Here is a 17,466-nt window from a genome sequence, read left to right as displayed (position 1 = left end):
CTTTCCTGTTGAGGATCACGAGCCCTGGGTAGTCCGAAATATTCCTATTCCACCCGGCATCAAGGATCAAGTTATCAGTCTCTTACGTGAAAAGATAGACGCTGGAGTATACGAACCAAGCCAAGCTCCGTATCGCTCTCCAATTTTCTGGGTCAAGAAGAAGACATCTGGTGCTATCCGTCTAGTTCATGATCTGCAGATTCTTAACTCTATTTCCTATCGCGACGCAGGAGTTCCTCCAGTTCTTGACGACTTTGTGGTTCCCTTTGCTGGTCATTCTATTTACACGGTCTTTGACTTATATTGGGGATATGACGCACGCAAAATCCATCCTATGAGCCGAGATCTTACCACATTCCAGTCGCCTATTGGACCTCTTCGACTTACTTCAATGCCTATGGGATATACGAATGCAGTAGCGGAATTTCAAGCCTGTACAACTTTCATCCTTCGTGACGAGATCCCTCACGTAGCCAATGTCTTTATCGACGATGTTCCTATCAAAGTCCCTCCAACACAGTACTTAGACGAGGACGGCAATCCAGAAACACTTCCAGAAAATCCAGGAATACGACGATTTGTCTGGGAACACGCTCAAGATGTTCATCGAGTTATGCACCGCATGGGATGTGCTGGTGCTACATTTTCTGGACCAAAGACTCAGCTCGCTCAGCCTAAAGTTCTTATCCTTGGACAGTTATGCACTCCGGATGGACGACTACCCGATCAGAGTAAGATACAGAAAGTCACTGATTGGCCACGACCAAAGTCTGTTCACGACATCCGATCCTTTCTAGGTCTATGCGGAACAATGCGTGTTTGGATCAGAAATTACTCAGCCCTTGTCCGACCACTCACAGAACTCTATCGTAAGGACGAACCCTTTGTCTGGACTCAACAACGAGAAGACTCTTTCCAAACTCTCAAAGAAATCATTTCCAATCCTCCTGTTCTCACTTCTATTGACTATTCATCCGATCGCCCAGTTATTCTTGCCGTGGACACTTCTCACATTGCTATTGGTATTATTCTCTATCAGCTTGACAAAGAAGGCATCCGACGACCTGTCCGCTATGGTTCTATCTCACTTAATCCACGAGAAGCACGATACAGTCAGCCCAAGCTTGAGTTATATGGTCTTTTCCGTGCTCTTCGAGAATTCCGCCTCTATCTTATTGGAGTCAAGAACCTCTACGTTGAAGTCGACGCCAAGTACATCAAAGGCATGCTCAATCAGCCTGACTTGCAGCCTAGTGCTAGTATGAATCGATGGATACAAGGCATTCTTCTCTTTGACTTCAAGCTCATCCATGTAAAGGCCGGTAATCATCGTGGACCTGATGGACTTTCAAGGCGACAACCAACTTCTGAAGAGTTAGAAGAACCTCAAGAAGACGATGACTGGCTCGACGATATTGCTCTTCTTAATACGGTCAAATTTTTCCCTACTTTTCTTTTTACTCCCTCTTCTATGCCATCGTATGACTCTATCTCGCTTCCTTCTTTTATTGCTTCTTCTTCTTCTCAAGAACGGACACTTCGACAAATTCTTCAATTTCTTACAGACCAAACTATACCCCCTTTTCCCAATTTGCAGTCCCGACGACGATTCCTTGCTCGCGCTACTCAGTACTATCTCAAAGATGATCAACTCTATCGACGACGACAAGGAAGACCTCCACTCTTGGTTATTCTAGATCCAGACAAGCGACGTCTCATTCTTACTCAAGCTCATGAAGAACTCGGACATCGAGGAGTATACGGTGTGTTTGGAGTTATTCGCATTCGGTTTTTCTGGCCATTTCTTTTTCAGGATATCAAGCATCATCTCGCTACTTGCCATGAATGTCAGATCAGATCCACCAAGAAAAGCGAAGTTCCTATCACTATCACAGCTACCCCAACTATCTTCACTATCATCAATGTCGACGTCATGTACATGCCCAAGTCTGGACGCTTCCGATACGTAGTCCTAGCCCGAGACGACTTATCACGTGCACCTGAAGGACGTGCCCTCAAGTCTTTACGTTCCGAAGAGCTGGCCACTTTCTTTTGGGAAGAAGTCATATGCCGATATGGTGCTATTGCTATTGTACGCACGGACAATGGAGTAGAAGTCTCTGGCGCTTTCAGTCTTTTGATGGAAAAGTACGGCATTCCTCAAGTTCGCATTTCTCCTTACAACTCTAAAGCCAATGGATCTATTGAACGTGGTCACATTGACTTCCGTGAATCCATTCTCAAAGCTTGCGGCGACCGACCTCTAGACTGGCCACATCCCCTTTCTACGTCATGCATGGTGTTCATCCTGTTCTTCCATTTGATCTCCTTGAAGCCACATTTCTAGTTGATGGATTCCGACAAGGAATGAGTTCCGAAGATCTCCTAGCTCTCCGTGTTCGACAACTCATGGAACGAGATGAAGACTTAGCCAACATAGCCGACGTTCTGAAACAATCACGACTTCAATCCAAAGCTACTTTTGAACGACGATTTGCTCGACGTCTTCGACAAGAAAGCTTCAAGTTTGGTGATCTAGTCCTCGTTAGGAACAGTCAAGTCGAGAAGGAGATGAATCGCAAGCACAAGCCACGATACCTTGGACCTTACGAAGTTGTACGACAGACACGAGGAGGATCATATGTGCTTAGAGAACTTAATGGTACGCAACTGGCTCAAGGCGTAGCTGCTTTCCGACTTCTTCGCTATTTTCCACGAGACGGTTCAGTCATTCCTCGACCTCAGCTAGACCGGATGATCAGAGAACTTGGACACGAGAGTGAGGAAGATGAAGACACATGGAGCGACGATATGGACGATTTCTAATCTATCCCCCCCTTCCTTCCGCAACCGGGGACGGTTGATTTCTCAAGTTTGGGACGGATATCATACCCCAATCCTGATTGGAGATGAGATGTTCATTTTGGATCTACACACGACGCCCTCAACCCAAGCAGTCATTCTTTCCATAAGTCATCCACACATCTTATCTTATCAACACTTGTCACATGGAAGCCAAGTTATTCCGGATCATGTCACTTCGTCAGATCATCAAGGCTATGCGACGGATCAGTCAACCATCAAACTGCATAGCTTTCTACACTGCCTTGCACAGCCGGACTGTCAACTCTATTTTTATCAATTCAATGGTCTTACTCAGCGTCAGGCTGCGGATTACTCATTCCAACTTATTTTTGGTTTGTCTTACTCATCCTTTTGTGTTTATTTATATCTTTTCTATTGTCTATTGCGCTTTTATTGTCTTTGTCTTACCAATCTTCTATGCTTTCTGACTCATCCTTGCTTCTTTTATCTAATCTGTATTACCATTCACCTTCGTCATACACTTCTTTCTTACTCATCCTATTCATTTCTTATCTGTCGTCGTGTCGATATTGACATGTCTTATTGTTCTTGCTTATTGTTACACTTGCGTAGCCTCATTCTTGACACTTTGTACAGTATATGACTCGGTTTTCAGTAGCTTAGATTGGTATTTCGTTCACGTAGCTTTTAGTATAAAAGCTGTAGTAGAATTACACGAAACGATAGGAAAGTTACACCCAGTCCCCACTTTCTTCAAAGCAAGTCAATTTTCATCTAAGTCAAGTCAATTTCAAGTCAATCCACATCGATTCATTTCAATTCCAAGCTCAAGTTCAAGCCAAGCCCAAACCCAAGTCCAATTCAGTCATCAGTTCCACCCTCCGTCGAGACCAAGTTTACTTCCATTCATCCGAAGTCATCTCGCTTTCCATTAAGAGAGGATTTCATCCGAGACCAGTCATCCTCCTCATCCAACGCCTCTTCTTCTCAGCATTGAATATCCAACTTCTATCCAGACCTCCAGTACTTCCCTACTTCCTCTCCTCCATTCAATCCGTCACCGCTCCTACTCTTTCTACACCTTCCAACCATCGCCGTTAGGAGTGTATTCAAGACATCCTTTCCCTCCGTCAACTCATCTGGAGCGATTTCATTCGAGACAGACTTAGTCTTTCATCCTCGATTCAGTCAATACTCCTGCGACGTATAGCTTCATTCCAAGCTTCAGAAAGATTGTCAATTTAAAGACACTTTCACCATTCTTCAAGATTCAGCCCGTTAACGACATTCCGACTCCTAGTCATCTTCTTATCTCCCCTCGGAACGTTCCCCACTCACTTCAGACAACCCCTCTAAGATTCACATTTATTGATTTCTCATACGCAATCTACGCATCTTCTTCACGCTTTCCATATACACCCGCCATCCAATTCCACGGTTCCATCCCATTTTCGGAAGGCTTATTTACTATTGTACCCAGACGACCCGGTTATCCTCTTCTTACTATTTCGCTTTCATTACCCTTCACAATCCACACCATCCTAATCTACTTAAATCCTAGGCAGCGTCCTCCCTTAAGAAACTTAGGAGAAGGTTTCGTCCTATCCAGTCTGGACTACTCTTTCCCTGGGGTTTGTGTTTGTTGGATTACATATAGTTTATAACCAATCACAAACTTCGATCTTCAACGCACAAAGGCGTCCTTGTGGACACGGCCTGGGTCGTAGACACCCAACCACATGCTTTAAATTTGAAAATACGCGAGTTTCCACATTGCAAAATTTTTGGAACATTATTTTAACATTAAAAAGATCCAAGCTTGGACTTCTGGCCCACTATGGATCCTCCCCCACCTTCGCCGTCAAGCTCTCGAGAGCCACCCATGGGTGGCTCTCGAGATCAACCTCCTGCAAACGACCCAACGTCTTTGCCGGACTCTTCTCAGCCATCCACTCTTTCTTCGACCAACTCTTCTGTGTCGCAGCAAGCTCCTGCTCCCGCATCGTCCGCGCAGCAAGCTCCTCCCGCACCGTCCGTAGTCCCTACTGCACCTACCCACATGGATTCTGCCACCTCCGTCAGCGCTGCCTCTCAAACTTCCATGCCAGCCACTACGGATCTGTCTGCCCTCCCTTTCTATGGGGTGAATTTTTCCTCTAGTCGTGTCCCCCGCCCCATGGAGCTTGTGTCGCCGGCTATGATACTTCTGGTTATTACTGTAGGCTACATTGTGGGTATCTTTGATCGGGAAGAGTACGTATTTACACGGTTATTTTACTTCTTAATATCTGATTATTTGTCTTCACACACACAGTCAAGTCGACATGAATATTTTGTTTTTGGTCCCTGGATATGCCGTTCGGCAATTCTTTTCGTGGGCAGAGGCTATTGCCTACTACACGGAACGGTTTAATGCGGGCGATGTCCGAATTGTGCAGCCTGTCCGGCCCCCAGTTCCCACGGTTTCATCATTGGCGCCCGCTCCTTCATCATCGGCGGCTATTCCTCCCAGCTCAGATCCACCACGACGTACTGCACCCACTGCATCTGCTGCCCATTCCGCCACTTCTGCATCGAACAAGGCCCCGGAATCTCTGGCCTCTACACGCCCTGCATGTTCCAATGCCTCTCGATCATTGGAGTCTTCGAGGTCTGCAGTAGCTTCAAGTTCAGCAAAGGTATTGGATCCCACTGCACGGTTTGGCACAGAACCGAATCCAATCCCTATTGGATTCGGTTCTCCACTCACGGCTCGTGCAATTCGTCTGTCACGACAATATGTCAGCCCGACACGCAGCTCTACATCACGCATCAGGGCTCGTGGATCTCTTGGTAGTCCTGTTCGGCCCTCCAAAAGGCTCAGGATCATTAAGTCCCGGAAGCATACTACGGAAGGCAAGGCCCCATCTTGGGATGATTCGGACGACGAGGCCCCGGTCATTAAGTCTCGTCAGAACAAAGGTAAAGCTCCCGTTCGCAACAATGACAACGATGTATTTGGTACAGGAGCTCCTCCCTCGTATTCTGCTGCAGTAGCATCAAGCTCGTCAAACCCTCCCCCACTTCAATCTGATGCACCCTCCACTTCTTCCGCACCGTCTGATGCGCCGGTATCCGCGACGCCTTCAAGTCCTTCGGCAGCACCAACAAGTTCCGGCTGGGGTCAAGTTCCTTCGCGTCCAGCAACTCCTTACCCCCCCTACAGTGAAGATGACTTCTATTCGGGTCGCTGGAGCTTCACCAGGGAGGACCAGGCTCTTTTCGATCGTCTTGGAGAGGTTATACGTCATCAATGGGCTACAGCGGCAACCCCTGCTGATTGGCCAACTCTTTCGGACGAGGCGCATGAACGTCGACGGAATCTTCTCCGTGCAATTGGGCAGCACATGGTGGCATTGTATCCGAGAAGACCTGAGGCGTCCTCATCATCCTCGACTGGGGCAAATGGGCATGGAACTGAAAACACAGGTATTTTTTACTTTTTCTTAGCTTGTTCTCTTGCTTATCTCTAAACACAGGTGCAGGCTCTTCTTCACAGAGTCAGCCAGCGGATACTGAGTCTTCAGTCATCATGGACACTTCTGGAGATGGCAAAGTCTTGGGCAATGGCTTGGACAGGTCGGGTGAGCCTGGGTCTGGAACTCAGTAGGTACAAAATATGTAGATTACATGTGTTGTTCTGTACCGCCCTGTGGTTGAAATTGACTTGTGGTTCTGTTTTTTGCGCTTGGGTTGCAACAAAATTCCAATTGCATGATAAGATTAATCACAGGCAACATGCACCATAACTTTCTAGAAGTTTACCCTGCCAAATTGAGTGAACAACAACAGAAAAACATGTGGTCTGAGCTGGTCTAAGGGCATAATTACTGTATTTACACATCTATACCGCGTGGTAACAAGAAATAGCATTCAATAAGCTCGGAAAGCTCTCAACAGGCGTCCAAATGGCCATCTGTACCTGCGGAGCCACGTCATAATGGCCTTCCGTGCCTGCGGAGCCATTCCTCCTCTGAAATCTCTTCGGCCATGGCACTCAATCGGATCCATTCTGCTTCGTCGTCGAGCTCTTCTTCACTCTCCTCCCCCCTTTGCGCCTTTTCAGCTTTAAGTTTACGTCGTCTGTTGCATAGATTAGTATTTGTAGGACAGTCTTGTTAAGAAATAAAATACCTGTAATATATTTTTGCTTTTGCATTGAGAAGTGTGCGGTTTTTGGCCCTGTAACGAGCCTGTGCTTCTCTATGCTTCTGTCGAGCAGCGGCGAGCTCATCTTCAGGCAAATTTTTACGCCTAGAACAATGTCAATTTCTAAGTTTGTAAATTTAGCACTAGTTCTACTCACCTACGCGATCGTTCTGCTGACTTGCGCTTTTCGACATCTCGATATCTGAAGTATCGTACATCAACATGCAGTCGTACTCGCGTTGAATAAGTATTGAAATACTTACGCCTCATAGTATGCTTGTCGACGCCTTAAATACAAGGGACGATTGATATGTTTGAAAGCTTTGGAGGCAGCACGTCTTGCCATGGCACTATTTCTGTACAATTAGTGGTCAAGTTGCTTATTTCTACCGATATCCTAAAATAGAGCTCATCGGCGTCTTTATATTTGCCTTTATGCGCGAGAGATGAGAGTCCAGCATTCTAAAATATTCAACAGCTACTTATTCTGATGATCAACCACGCTATTTAAGATGACCACAAATAATGTAAAATAGTAATGTGTCGATTTTCGAAAGAAAAAAAAAAAATCAGATTCAAAGGTGTGCTTTGAGCCCGAAAGGTCGATGTCGTTTTCCAGAGATTCTGTAAAATGGTCCACAGAGATCACCTTTGCACATATCAAGTGGCTCCACTTAAAAGCATTACTTATTTGTTTGTTATGAAAATGCGATCAAGATGATGCAAATTTTATCACTCCTGGTTGAAAATTGAGCTCAGAAAGTTGAAAATACTCTCAAATTTGCGTCTCCGAGATCACCAAAGAGGATCCATCAAGACATATAACTAACGCTGCGAGTACAAATGATCCTATGCAACAATAATACATGTATGTAACATTTATACGACATTCATATTGTATGTTAAGAGTCCTATTACAGTACTCCCTCGTTCATATGATTGTTTTTCAGTACATCCGACAGTAATGACAGCCCAAATTTCCATCTGTTCGTATTCTTCTCAACATCCTCTTCAAGTTGGGCCTTCGACAATGTTGACAGATATTCTTCTCGCGATTTGAAGCCGTTCTCCACCCATCTGAAAATCCCGCCAGCAGTATATTGTGCAAAGGAATATCGACGTTCATGTTTTGAGACGGGTACGTTGGAATGGGTAAGCAAGGCCGACGGAATCAAGATGGTACACCCAGCCGGGAACTCTATGACCAGTTTGAGCTCCCAGAGTATCAAATGACCGCCCTTGGTGTGGTCAAAGTCTCCTAAAGCGGTGATCGCGCACATTCCAAAGGCGAGGTTGGCAAAGTCCTTATGAGGAAAGCATGCGGTACATGGTCCGAGGTTGTAAGATACGGCGCTGAATATACTCTGAGGAAAAATTCGCTGAAGAAGTGGGTACTCGGTATGAAGCTTGTCGAGCGTCGAGGCGTAATAATTGTACAGATCCTTGAACCATGTATGCATAACAGCTGGGATCCGTATCAGAAAATAAACACGCATAATCAAATATACTGAGTTACTTACATGAAGCAAAGCCCGCAAATCGTTTGAAAGGCTCGAGACTATTGAGTTCTTCAAGTATCTTCGCATTTCCTTTCTGATTCTTCAGATTACCAGGTGCGCGTTGGCCCCCTCCGTGAGATACCCCAGCGCGCAGTGTCGTGAACTTTCCTCGTCGGTGTGTACGTTCTTTGGGAGGAACATGGCAGCCAGATCTGTTCCTTTCTAGAGCATCTGCCGCTTGTTTTTGAAGCTCGGCCCAGGATTCATCCTTCGGGTGGTTTGCGATGACGCCGATGATGTGATTTTCTGAGTCAATAATTGGAATAGACGCCCTGAGGTTCATGTTTTTCAGTTCAAGTTCCAAAGATAAAAGTAAGTGGGCGTACGATTGAGCCTTAACCAACGTGAATTTGAACTTCGACTTTTCCCCTACCAACTCAGCAAGCTTGTACACCCGACGGCTTCCAAGGCCCCGATCCAAAGCGGTGTATCCAGTTTGAACCACTGGAATGTCGCCTGTGTTAAAATCGACGTATTGCGCCTTCGAGCCCGATTTGTGCCGCGGATGCTCTCGTGGATTATGATACGCGAGAGGTCCTTGTTTAGCCTCCGCACGTCTCTTTTTACGCCTGTTTTTGGCTGCTAGGTTGCGCCTTGCTTTGCGATGGTCGTCACCAGGTTGTTCTTCAGTGATGTCCACGACAATGTCGTTGTAATCTGTCGCCTTCGACGTTTTGAGGGCTGGTGTAGGTAACTCAACTTCTTCATCGTCCAAATTATCATCCTGTGAGGCCTCTTGCAAAATAAACGCGTTTAAAAGGCGAGTAGGCAGGTCAAACAGCGCCTGAAGAGCCACCATAATAACCTAGTGAGTAGAGGAGGTGTAGTTAGTATGAGGAATGAAAATAAAAAATCATATTAAGCTGTAAAGATATCAAGCATACGAGGCACAGTGTATGTCCATGCCTGAACGTTCCTGTGTCTCTGCACGCAAGAATACACAAGTAGGGCATACGAGACACAGTGTATGTCCATGCCTGAACGTTCCTGTGTCTTTGCAGCCAAAGAAAAAGGGGTTGAAACGGACGATAGGGGCGCACCTCAGTTTGATCTAAGCGAATAAGCGAGATAAATGGGTCAGAGTCAGGACGATGAGTGTTTACCAAGTCCAAAAAGTTCCCACGCTGTGATCACGGGAATCTAATCAACAGACCATTGACCAGGGTCCAAATTAACCTTTTGAACACTACAGGGACCCTCCACAATCATTCATGGCGTCTGTTAAAAATAAGCGCCGTCGCGTGGGGTCTTACTACCACGACATCATTCCTTCGGCCGATGGATTCGAACTGATACAGGCCAGCGAGGTCGCTGTTCGAAATGTAGGCGGTGCTGAACGCGCAACACGAAGGGTGGACGTGTCTCCTGTCCGCGCGGCTAGGTCCTGGGACCAAATAACGGACTGGTCGCCGCCAGATGACGACGAATTTGCACTGAATCCTACGGGCGAGCTTCATGATACAGAGGTTGAGGCAGATATTGTGACGGAGGACCCACTACCCAAAAGGACAAGGAGTGCCGTATCGGTGAGATTGGCGTGGTTCTTTTTTTTGTTTTTATTGACCCAATATTAGAAACGGCCTCACAAAGTATGGAAGGAGCTGCATCGTCAGTGCTACCTGGAAGAAATCCTTCGATGGGCTGGTCGCGGGGATTTTTGGCATACTACAGAGTGCCCGGATTGCAAGATTAGATCCGCTCATCCCCCTAGACCTGCAGAGTATCGCTGCCAGGAATGTTTCACACCGGACTTGGTGTGTCAAAGCTGTTGCGTGCGGCGGCATAAGCAGCACCCTTTTCATCGAATTGAGGTATGTTAAAATGTTTGGATCTGGCGCAATTCTAACCCAATCTCAAGGGGTGGAATGAGTTGTACTTTGTCTCAGTGTCCCTTCGCTCTTTAGGAGCCAAGGTGCAGTTGAATCACGCGAGCGGCTATTGCGAAAATCCCGTCCCAAGTCACTCGAAAATGCTGATACTTCACACCAACGGCATACACTCTGTCGACGTTCAGTATTGCAACTGTTCGCGAGCCATTCCGCACCACCTTCAACTTCTACGGCGAGGGTTATACCCTGCATCCCAGATCACCATCAAGACATGCGCAAGCTTCGAGTTGCTAACGCTTCTTCACAAGCTTGCCTTGACAACAAAGGCATCTACGTATGACTTTTACAGGTGCCTCGAGAAAATGACCACAAATACCGGCATGAATACTCCGCCATCTCGCTATCGTGCTCTCTTTCAAATGGTGCTGCAGTGGAGACATCTGCAGATGCTGAAGTGGGCAGGTAGAGGGCATGACCCTTCAGGTGCAGCAGGCACTGCTGATGGAGAACTCGCCATCAAGTGTCCATCATGTCCTCATCCCGAAATCAATCTTCCCGACGATTGGGAAAGCGCGCCGGATGATAGAAAGTTTGTTTGTTCTGTGAATGATCTTATAATGTTGCTGATAATTAGACAGGTTTTTGTACATGCTTATTGTCTGCATGGATGCAAACTTTCGACTTAAAAATCAACTCGTGTCAAACTATTCTCAGGATCCGGGCCTAGGAATTGGAATGGCATACATGCTGCCTAGGCATAGATATGAACAGTATGTGGCCAGTCGCGCCACCGATAAAGATGTACGTATTGTTTGCAAATTTCACTGCGCCTTGATCTAAAGATTCTGTAGATAAGCACATGCGTGGGGTTTCAGGCGCTGGCGAAAGCCAATACGAAGTTCTCTGTTGGACTTCGATACACGGGCCTTGGTATGACAGTATGCGGGAGATCAGAAATGATCATGACTGTCGGAAATATGCACAAGGGAGAACGGTGCGAGCATCTACACATTCCAGCATCTCAATGTTAATTTTTTCATAAAGATATGCAAATATGGACTACATATTTGCGTGGTTTCTCCGCCTGGTTGCCGTTCGCCTTGTGTTGGTGAGCTATGACATCGCTTGTCAATGGTTCATCAACCTTCTACGGCGGATGCAATCTGATTGGCCCCAACACATTCAACCCCCCGCCAACATCACACTCATTCCAGTGATTCCAAAGCTGCATGAACCGATGCACAACCAGACCAACCATCAAATGTACTCACTAAACTTCATTCCTGGGGTTGGGCAAACCGATGGCGAGTGCCCGGAGCGAGTATGGGCGCCCCACAATTCTCTTGCAAACGCTACGAAAACTCAAGGCCCGGGTTCACGCCAGGACACGCTCGACGACCACTTCGGGTTCTGGAACTGGCAAAAATACACATCTATGGGCACTACATTGCTCCGTAGGTACAGGGACGCGATTGCCCAGCGCAATATCCAGACGGAGGGGCACGAGGGTCTGTCGGAATCGATAAAAAAGGCAAATCCTAATCTGATAGAGCGCTGGGAGAAGATGTGCGCCGAGTGGGAATCAGATGTGTTTCCGAAGAAGAAGAAAAACCCCTATGAGATGAAAGACACCAGTATGTTTTTACACATTTGTATAGTAGTTAACTTAACATGGTTGGGCATAGGCATCACAGAGGCCCATGTCAAGAAACTATTGGCAGATTCTGAAGCTGCCTTTCTGGCATCTGGTGGAACAATGCCACATAGAACCACCCCATCTGTGTTTGTCAGTATGGGCTTAGATCTTGAAGAAACTCAGTAAGTCTTTTGGCGCAATTGTTCTTGTAATCAAACTGAATTCATGAAATAGACATCGGCTTCGACGCCTGGCAAAAAATACAGGGGAGGATTCCACTATTCGACAAGCCGGGAACCTGACAGAGCAGCGAAATGCTCTCACAACGCGTATACGGGCATGGGAGCAGCTCCTGCCAATTTATATGCCTGGAATTATCCAGTATAAAGCCGACCACCCCATCCATGAGGCGTCCACACATGCTGAAGATTTACAACTCTGGCTGCCATCTACAATCCCTGAGCCGCATCGCAGTGAAATTAGTGCGCACAACTTGCCTAATATTGAACGACAACTGAGAGAAGCCCAACTTACTGATTCTCTGAACGCCATACGTCAAATTTTGAAGGTCAAGGCGCGAATGATTGCCTTCAAGAACAAGAATATCCGGGGTCAACGCGGAGGCACTCGATCAACGGCAGTGATTGATCGCGTTCACGAGCGCGCAAGATTTGCTGCCGACAAATATCGGAAGGGGCGGGAAGCACATCTAGCTCTGGCTGGCCCCGGAGACTGGGAGAAGACGTTTCGTAAACTTGACGACAAGGATATCCGTAGCTATCAAGACCCCGATCGTCTACGCCCTCGAGTAGGTCGACGAGGAACCCTAGAAGACGAGCAGGTCGCAGCAGGAGAAAATGCGCCCACAGAGGAGGGAGATCTTTTCTTGTTCAACGAAGAGCGGACACTCCATCAAGGTAGCGGACAGACTCGACGAACACTTTCTTGGATTTGGACGGTTGTAACGCCCACATCTTCCAGCGCAGCTGAAATGATCGGAGCCGACGGCACTTCAGCGGCCCCAGACGAAGATCGCGCTGACATTCTCCGGGTAGAGTGGTCCAAGAGTCGAGCCAGAATGCAACGTGCCAGAGAAGAAGTCCTTTTGCTTAAGGAGGAGATGAGGCGAGTTCTTGTTTATCTCCGATGGAAAGCAAATTGGTAGAGGCAGCGAATAAAGGCAATTTCTACCGGGAAGAAAGATGTACTAGAGGCCATCTCAGCGTATGCATTGTCACAGGCTGCCCTCCAAGACTCTCTTGCTGACCACTTCAGCACGTTATGGAGGACAAGTTTGCAGGTTCCTACCGCTGCTGAAGGAACTTCAACTTCCGATGGCACTACCGCCAATTCACGTGGCCCTATCGTTGACGAGGAGGATGGCGATGATGACGGCGATGACGACACGATTGTGGATGATGTGACAGTTGTGGGAGATGAGGAGGAGGATGAAGCTGTGAAGGTATCAATGAATGGGGAAGTTGTTTATCTAGACAATACTGAGTTAGATGAAATAGAAGAATTAGATTAATGTTTGATTTGATTTTAAACAAAATCTACTGATACCCTAACTGATACCAATCCCTCATATATTGGCGTTTTTTTCTAAGGTGTACCGGGAATCAATCTATCCGGTGCCGAAGCTAGTCTACGACGGTCTGGCTGGCATGGTCAACATTGAATAGGCCCCGTGATAAGGCGTTCCACCCACATGCATGACATTCAAATCTGCCACTGAGCGCTTCCACAGGCTGAAGAAATACACTCCAGAAAGCAAGCAACCGTCCATACTGAAGGCGGCGGGGCAGATGCAGAAGCGCGCGGGGGCTGCTAGGGGCTGCTGCGTGGCGAGTATTTTCACGCATCATTCCCATCAGTGTTGATCGGATGAACGGACCCGTGTGCGCCACGGGTGTATCTAATTATAGTGCATCCGTCTATGATCCGTCGATTTAATCCGGAAGGTGCGCACAAGTAATGCAAACGTCATCCAGAGTCGACCCGCCCAATCCATCCCGCCCCCTACCCGTACCAAGGCGCAAACGACGGCATCGTAATCTGCTCGTCGCGGCGATCCCGACGCATTTTGTCCCGCCAAAATTCGCCGACCAGACGACGAGCAACCCCTGGTTTTGAAGGCGCGGGGGCGTGCAGGCTGCGTCCAACGGTATCGGTGCGTGACGCGCGCGACGCGGCATGATGATCATTTTGATCATCATTCCCATCAATGAAGGATTGGCCTGGATCGGCCCATGAATTTGCACGCGTGTAACTAATACATCCGTGACAACCCCTGTACCTAAAACGGAAGGCGCGCAGAATTAATGCTGGGCGTCATCCAGAGTCGACCCGCCCAATCCATCCCGCCCAGTGCCCGTACCCGCGCGCAAACGACGCCGACGCAATCTGCTCGTCGAGGCGGTCCCGACGAATTTTTTCCCGCCAAAATCGGCCGCCCGGACGATGAGCAACGCATTTTTCGCGCCCGCGGGGGCCCCGCTCGCTGTTGTTGACGTTTTGTTTGGTCGTATTGTTCATACCCCTGGCTAACCGCGTGCCGCACAGGTGAACACATCAAATGTGGCACCTGGCAGTTGCCTCCGTAGATATATACCATACACCTGGCAACTGCCAGGGTATGAAGGTTTCAAGTAGCAGCTAAGGCTGGCTGCGAAGCAAAGCATAAAAGTGATATGTAAAATGGTCGCCAGATACTCCGCTGCTATATGACATAATTCCAGGGACCCAGCAGTTTAGAACCTCGCAGTATGTTGATGATACAATGAGAACAGAGGTGCGTTCCTTCCAAAAGCCATGTGCAGCATCGTTGACAAGTCCATTTATAGGTCCATCGATTTCTATGTTTTTGACAAGCTGGGAACGCATGAATGGCGATTGAATCGAGAAAACAGTAGGGGCCAGAGTTGAATGTAGAACAAGATCAGGATTGTCCTTCGAAAATTGCTCAAAGGCAGCAACAACGGCATCGGCACCCTTCAGATTTGATTTAGTGATCTTGTTGCGTTCTTTACCGACTCGATGTGCATTAAGAAACACGCTCGAAATATCAGCAACCGATTCACCTGGGCCTTTGAGGGTAGGAACACCAGCAATTAGCTGAGTGGGTCGCACCTTTGGATTCGCGTTTATAATCGATTTAAACTTCTCCATTTCATGAGGAAAGGCGTGCTTGAGCTGGGTTGGCCGAATATGGGTATGATGACCTTGATTCACATAGTGAACACCTCCGGCCCATTTATAAAGAGTGGCACTGGCGTCGCATGGAAAGTAGATACGAGACCCACCACAATCACATTGCTGTAATTTCTGCTTATTGCGTATTTCTAGGCGGGTGTGGGGGCGAACAACAAGCAAACATGTAGGGTTATCACACTTGATAACTCCCAAGCAGAATCGATGAGATAGTTTTCCGTCTTCCCAGCATGCTGCGTTTATATCACCTTTGCGGTCACCACTAGTAATAGACGCCCAGTGCCATCGCAGATTTGAGGTCTTTTTAATCTCAGAGAAAGTGAAATCACGTTCAAAATTCCCATTAGGCCAGCCATCCCAGTCAACAGTCGATGTAGAATTGTTGCCAGATTCTTTTGAAGTCGCCACAGAAGTCTCAAGTTTCCTAGAAGATGCATCCGCTATAGAAGAGACTGGTACAAAGTCTCCTTGTTCATTTTTCACGTATAGAATCTGTTTGTCCTTTGGGAGACCTGTTTTGAGATGCTCACTATTAGATTTGGGCGCTTAAACTTTGAAGCAAATAACCTTGAAAGTCTTTTGGCCTTGGTGTTCCAAGCGATTGTTGAATGTGCTGAGATACAGTTTCTGAGTAGATTTTTAAGTATAGTATAGAAACACGGATAGATTAAGAGAGATACCTCGAATATAGTCATCAATATTTTGAGTTTTTGTGTTCAATCCATCGTCGGGATCAAAGTACCGAAGTACATGCTTGATAAATGTCTGCACAAATGCCATACCATTAGAGGTTTCAAAGATTGGCAAGGTTATAGTTCAGACTCACAAAAAATGTCATCCAGTAGCAGAATTCGTTAGAATAATGGTTAGAGGCAAGGATCACCGGTGAAAATTTACTATCACATGAATTCGGGTTTGATTGAGCGGAACCAAATTATCTTCTTGGCAAAATAAGGAATTGATTTGGAATACGGACAGAAGTAATGAAATAAACCTATTCGTCAGGTTCAGTAAGATTGATAGGCATGATAGAAAAACACATATCTTCTCAAAAAGTATAGTGAGACCTCCGTGAAGGGCCACCCATTTGCACTATATAATAAACATTTATCTGCCAGTATCACATAAATGAATATCATCAGTTAACTACCGTGAAAAATATCAAGTAATAGTATATACTTACCTTTCACAGTGTACCTGCTTTACAGATTATGGATTAAGCATACCCAATCCAACCCTTTTGTTCTCAGACAGCTGTTGATTGACGAAGCGGTTGACGAAGTCACGGTCTCTAATTCTAGACATGTCACGCGTCAACCCCACTAAAAGCCTTCAATAGGCACGGTGATACTCAAGTACTATGCAGTAAACTTAATTGCATTCAAGTGCAATGCAAGTGCATGCAAGTGCAGTGCAAGTGCACGCAAGTGCAATGCAAGTGCAGTGCGAGTGCAGTGCGAGTGCATGCAAGTGCAGTGCGAGTGCATGCAAGTGCATGCAAGTGCGCGCAAGTGCACGTGAGTGCACGCGAGTGCAGTGCAAGTGCACGCAAGTGCAGTGCAGTGCAAGTGCAGTGTAACGCAAGTGCATGTGACATAAATGTGACATAAATTAGAAGGTTATCGGAGACGAGTCAATTATTGTATAATTGCCAGCAGAATCTCCAGCTATAAGCATACTTTTTAATGTTACCCAATTACGTAATCCGAATAGCGGAGGTTTTAGCAGGCAGACATTGTTTTGCTTGATGTAGTACCTCATCATTGTAGAGAGAATATTCAAACTTATTTTCAATTTATTTCGCCCCAAGTTGCCCAAAGAGAATAAAAAACACCATTCGGGAGAATGGGTACACCACACAGACCGAAATATGTAAGTTTTATGTTTCATTTGCTCATACTCCAAGGCACAAGGTGTATTTACAACGAGTTCATTGGTCCATGTGACGACAGATCACAAGTCCGTGACAACACATCCCTGGCAGTGCAATGTGACATAAAATGGCGCACAAACTGTCTGAAGCATATTTTAGAATAAATAGTCTAACAGAGGCAGTATTCAAAACTAATGCTAGCAGCAAAAATTGTTCATTTGCCTCAGACCTCAGTTGTACGAGCAAAACATGGCATGTTCTCCTCACTCGGCATGCACCGGCACCTTAGTCCCGAGGAAATAATTGTGACATATTGGCACATTTGTCACACGCGACTCTGCA

The 17,466-nt window shown here is 46.7% G+C and overlaps 4 protein-coding genes across 4 annotated transcripts; 2 read left to right on the top strand and 2 right to left on the bottom strand.

Moving 5' to 3' along the window:
* Positions 1-4,663: 4,663 nt before the first annotated feature.
* JR316_0009431 (uncharacterized protein) lies at positions 4,664-6,475 on the top strand (the record flags this gene model as incomplete). Its single annotated transcript, XM_047895134.1, has 3 exons — positions 4,664-5,079; positions 5,141-6,294; positions 6,345-6,475. The coding sequence occupies 3 exons, from the start codon at positions 4,664-4,666 to the stop codon at positions 6,473-6,475; spliced, it is 1,701 nt and encodes a 566-aa protein (XP_047746593.1).
* A 325-nt stretch (positions 6,476-6,800) lies between these two features.
* On the bottom strand, positions 6,801-7,360 carry JR316_0009430 (uncharacterized protein; the record flags this gene model as incomplete). Its single annotated transcript, XM_047895133.1, has 4 exons — positions 6,801-6,948; positions 7,000-7,119; positions 7,172-7,216; positions 7,278-7,360. The coding sequence occupies 4 exons, from the start codon at positions 7,358-7,360 to the stop codon at positions 6,801-6,803; spliced, it is 396 nt and encodes a 131-aa protein (XP_047746592.1).
* Positions 7,361-7,928: 568 nt separating this feature from the next.
* Positions 7,929-9,372, bottom strand: JR316_0009429 (uncharacterized protein; the record flags this gene model as incomplete). The annotated part of the gene is made up of 2 exons (XM_047895132.1): positions 7,929-8,479; positions 8,535-9,372. The coding sequence occupies 2 exons, from the start codon at positions 9,370-9,372 to the stop codon at positions 7,929-7,931; spliced, it is 1,389 nt and encodes a 462-aa protein (XP_047746591.1).
* A 412-nt stretch (positions 9,373-9,784) lies between these two features.
* On the top strand, positions 9,785-13,723 carry JR316_0009428 (uncharacterized protein; the record flags this gene model as incomplete). The annotated part of the gene is made up of 11 exons (XM_047895131.1): positions 9,785-10,099; positions 10,187-10,327; positions 10,364-10,384; positions 10,588-10,991; positions 11,041-11,203; positions 11,254-11,396; positions 11,447-12,036; positions 12,061-12,220; positions 12,273-13,167; positions 13,204-13,500; positions 13,649-13,723. 11 exons carry the CDS (start codon positions 9,785-9,787, stop codon positions 13,721-13,723), a joined length of 3,204 nt encoding a protein of 1,067 aa, XP_047746590.1.
* Between the last annotated feature and the right edge of the window lie 3,743 nt (positions 13,724-17,466).

Source organism: Psilocybe cubensis, chromosome 8 (assembly GCF_017499595.1).
Source record: "Psilocybe cubensis strain MGC-MH-2018 chromosome 8, whole genome shotgun sequence".
Classification (NCBI taxonomy): domain Eukaryota; kingdom Fungi; phylum Basidiomycota; class Agaricomycetes; order Agaricales; family Agrocybaceae; genus Psilocybe; species Psilocybe cubensis.
Note: the sequence above shows the minus strand (reverse complement) of the source record. Positions and strands in the feature narration are given on the sequence as shown.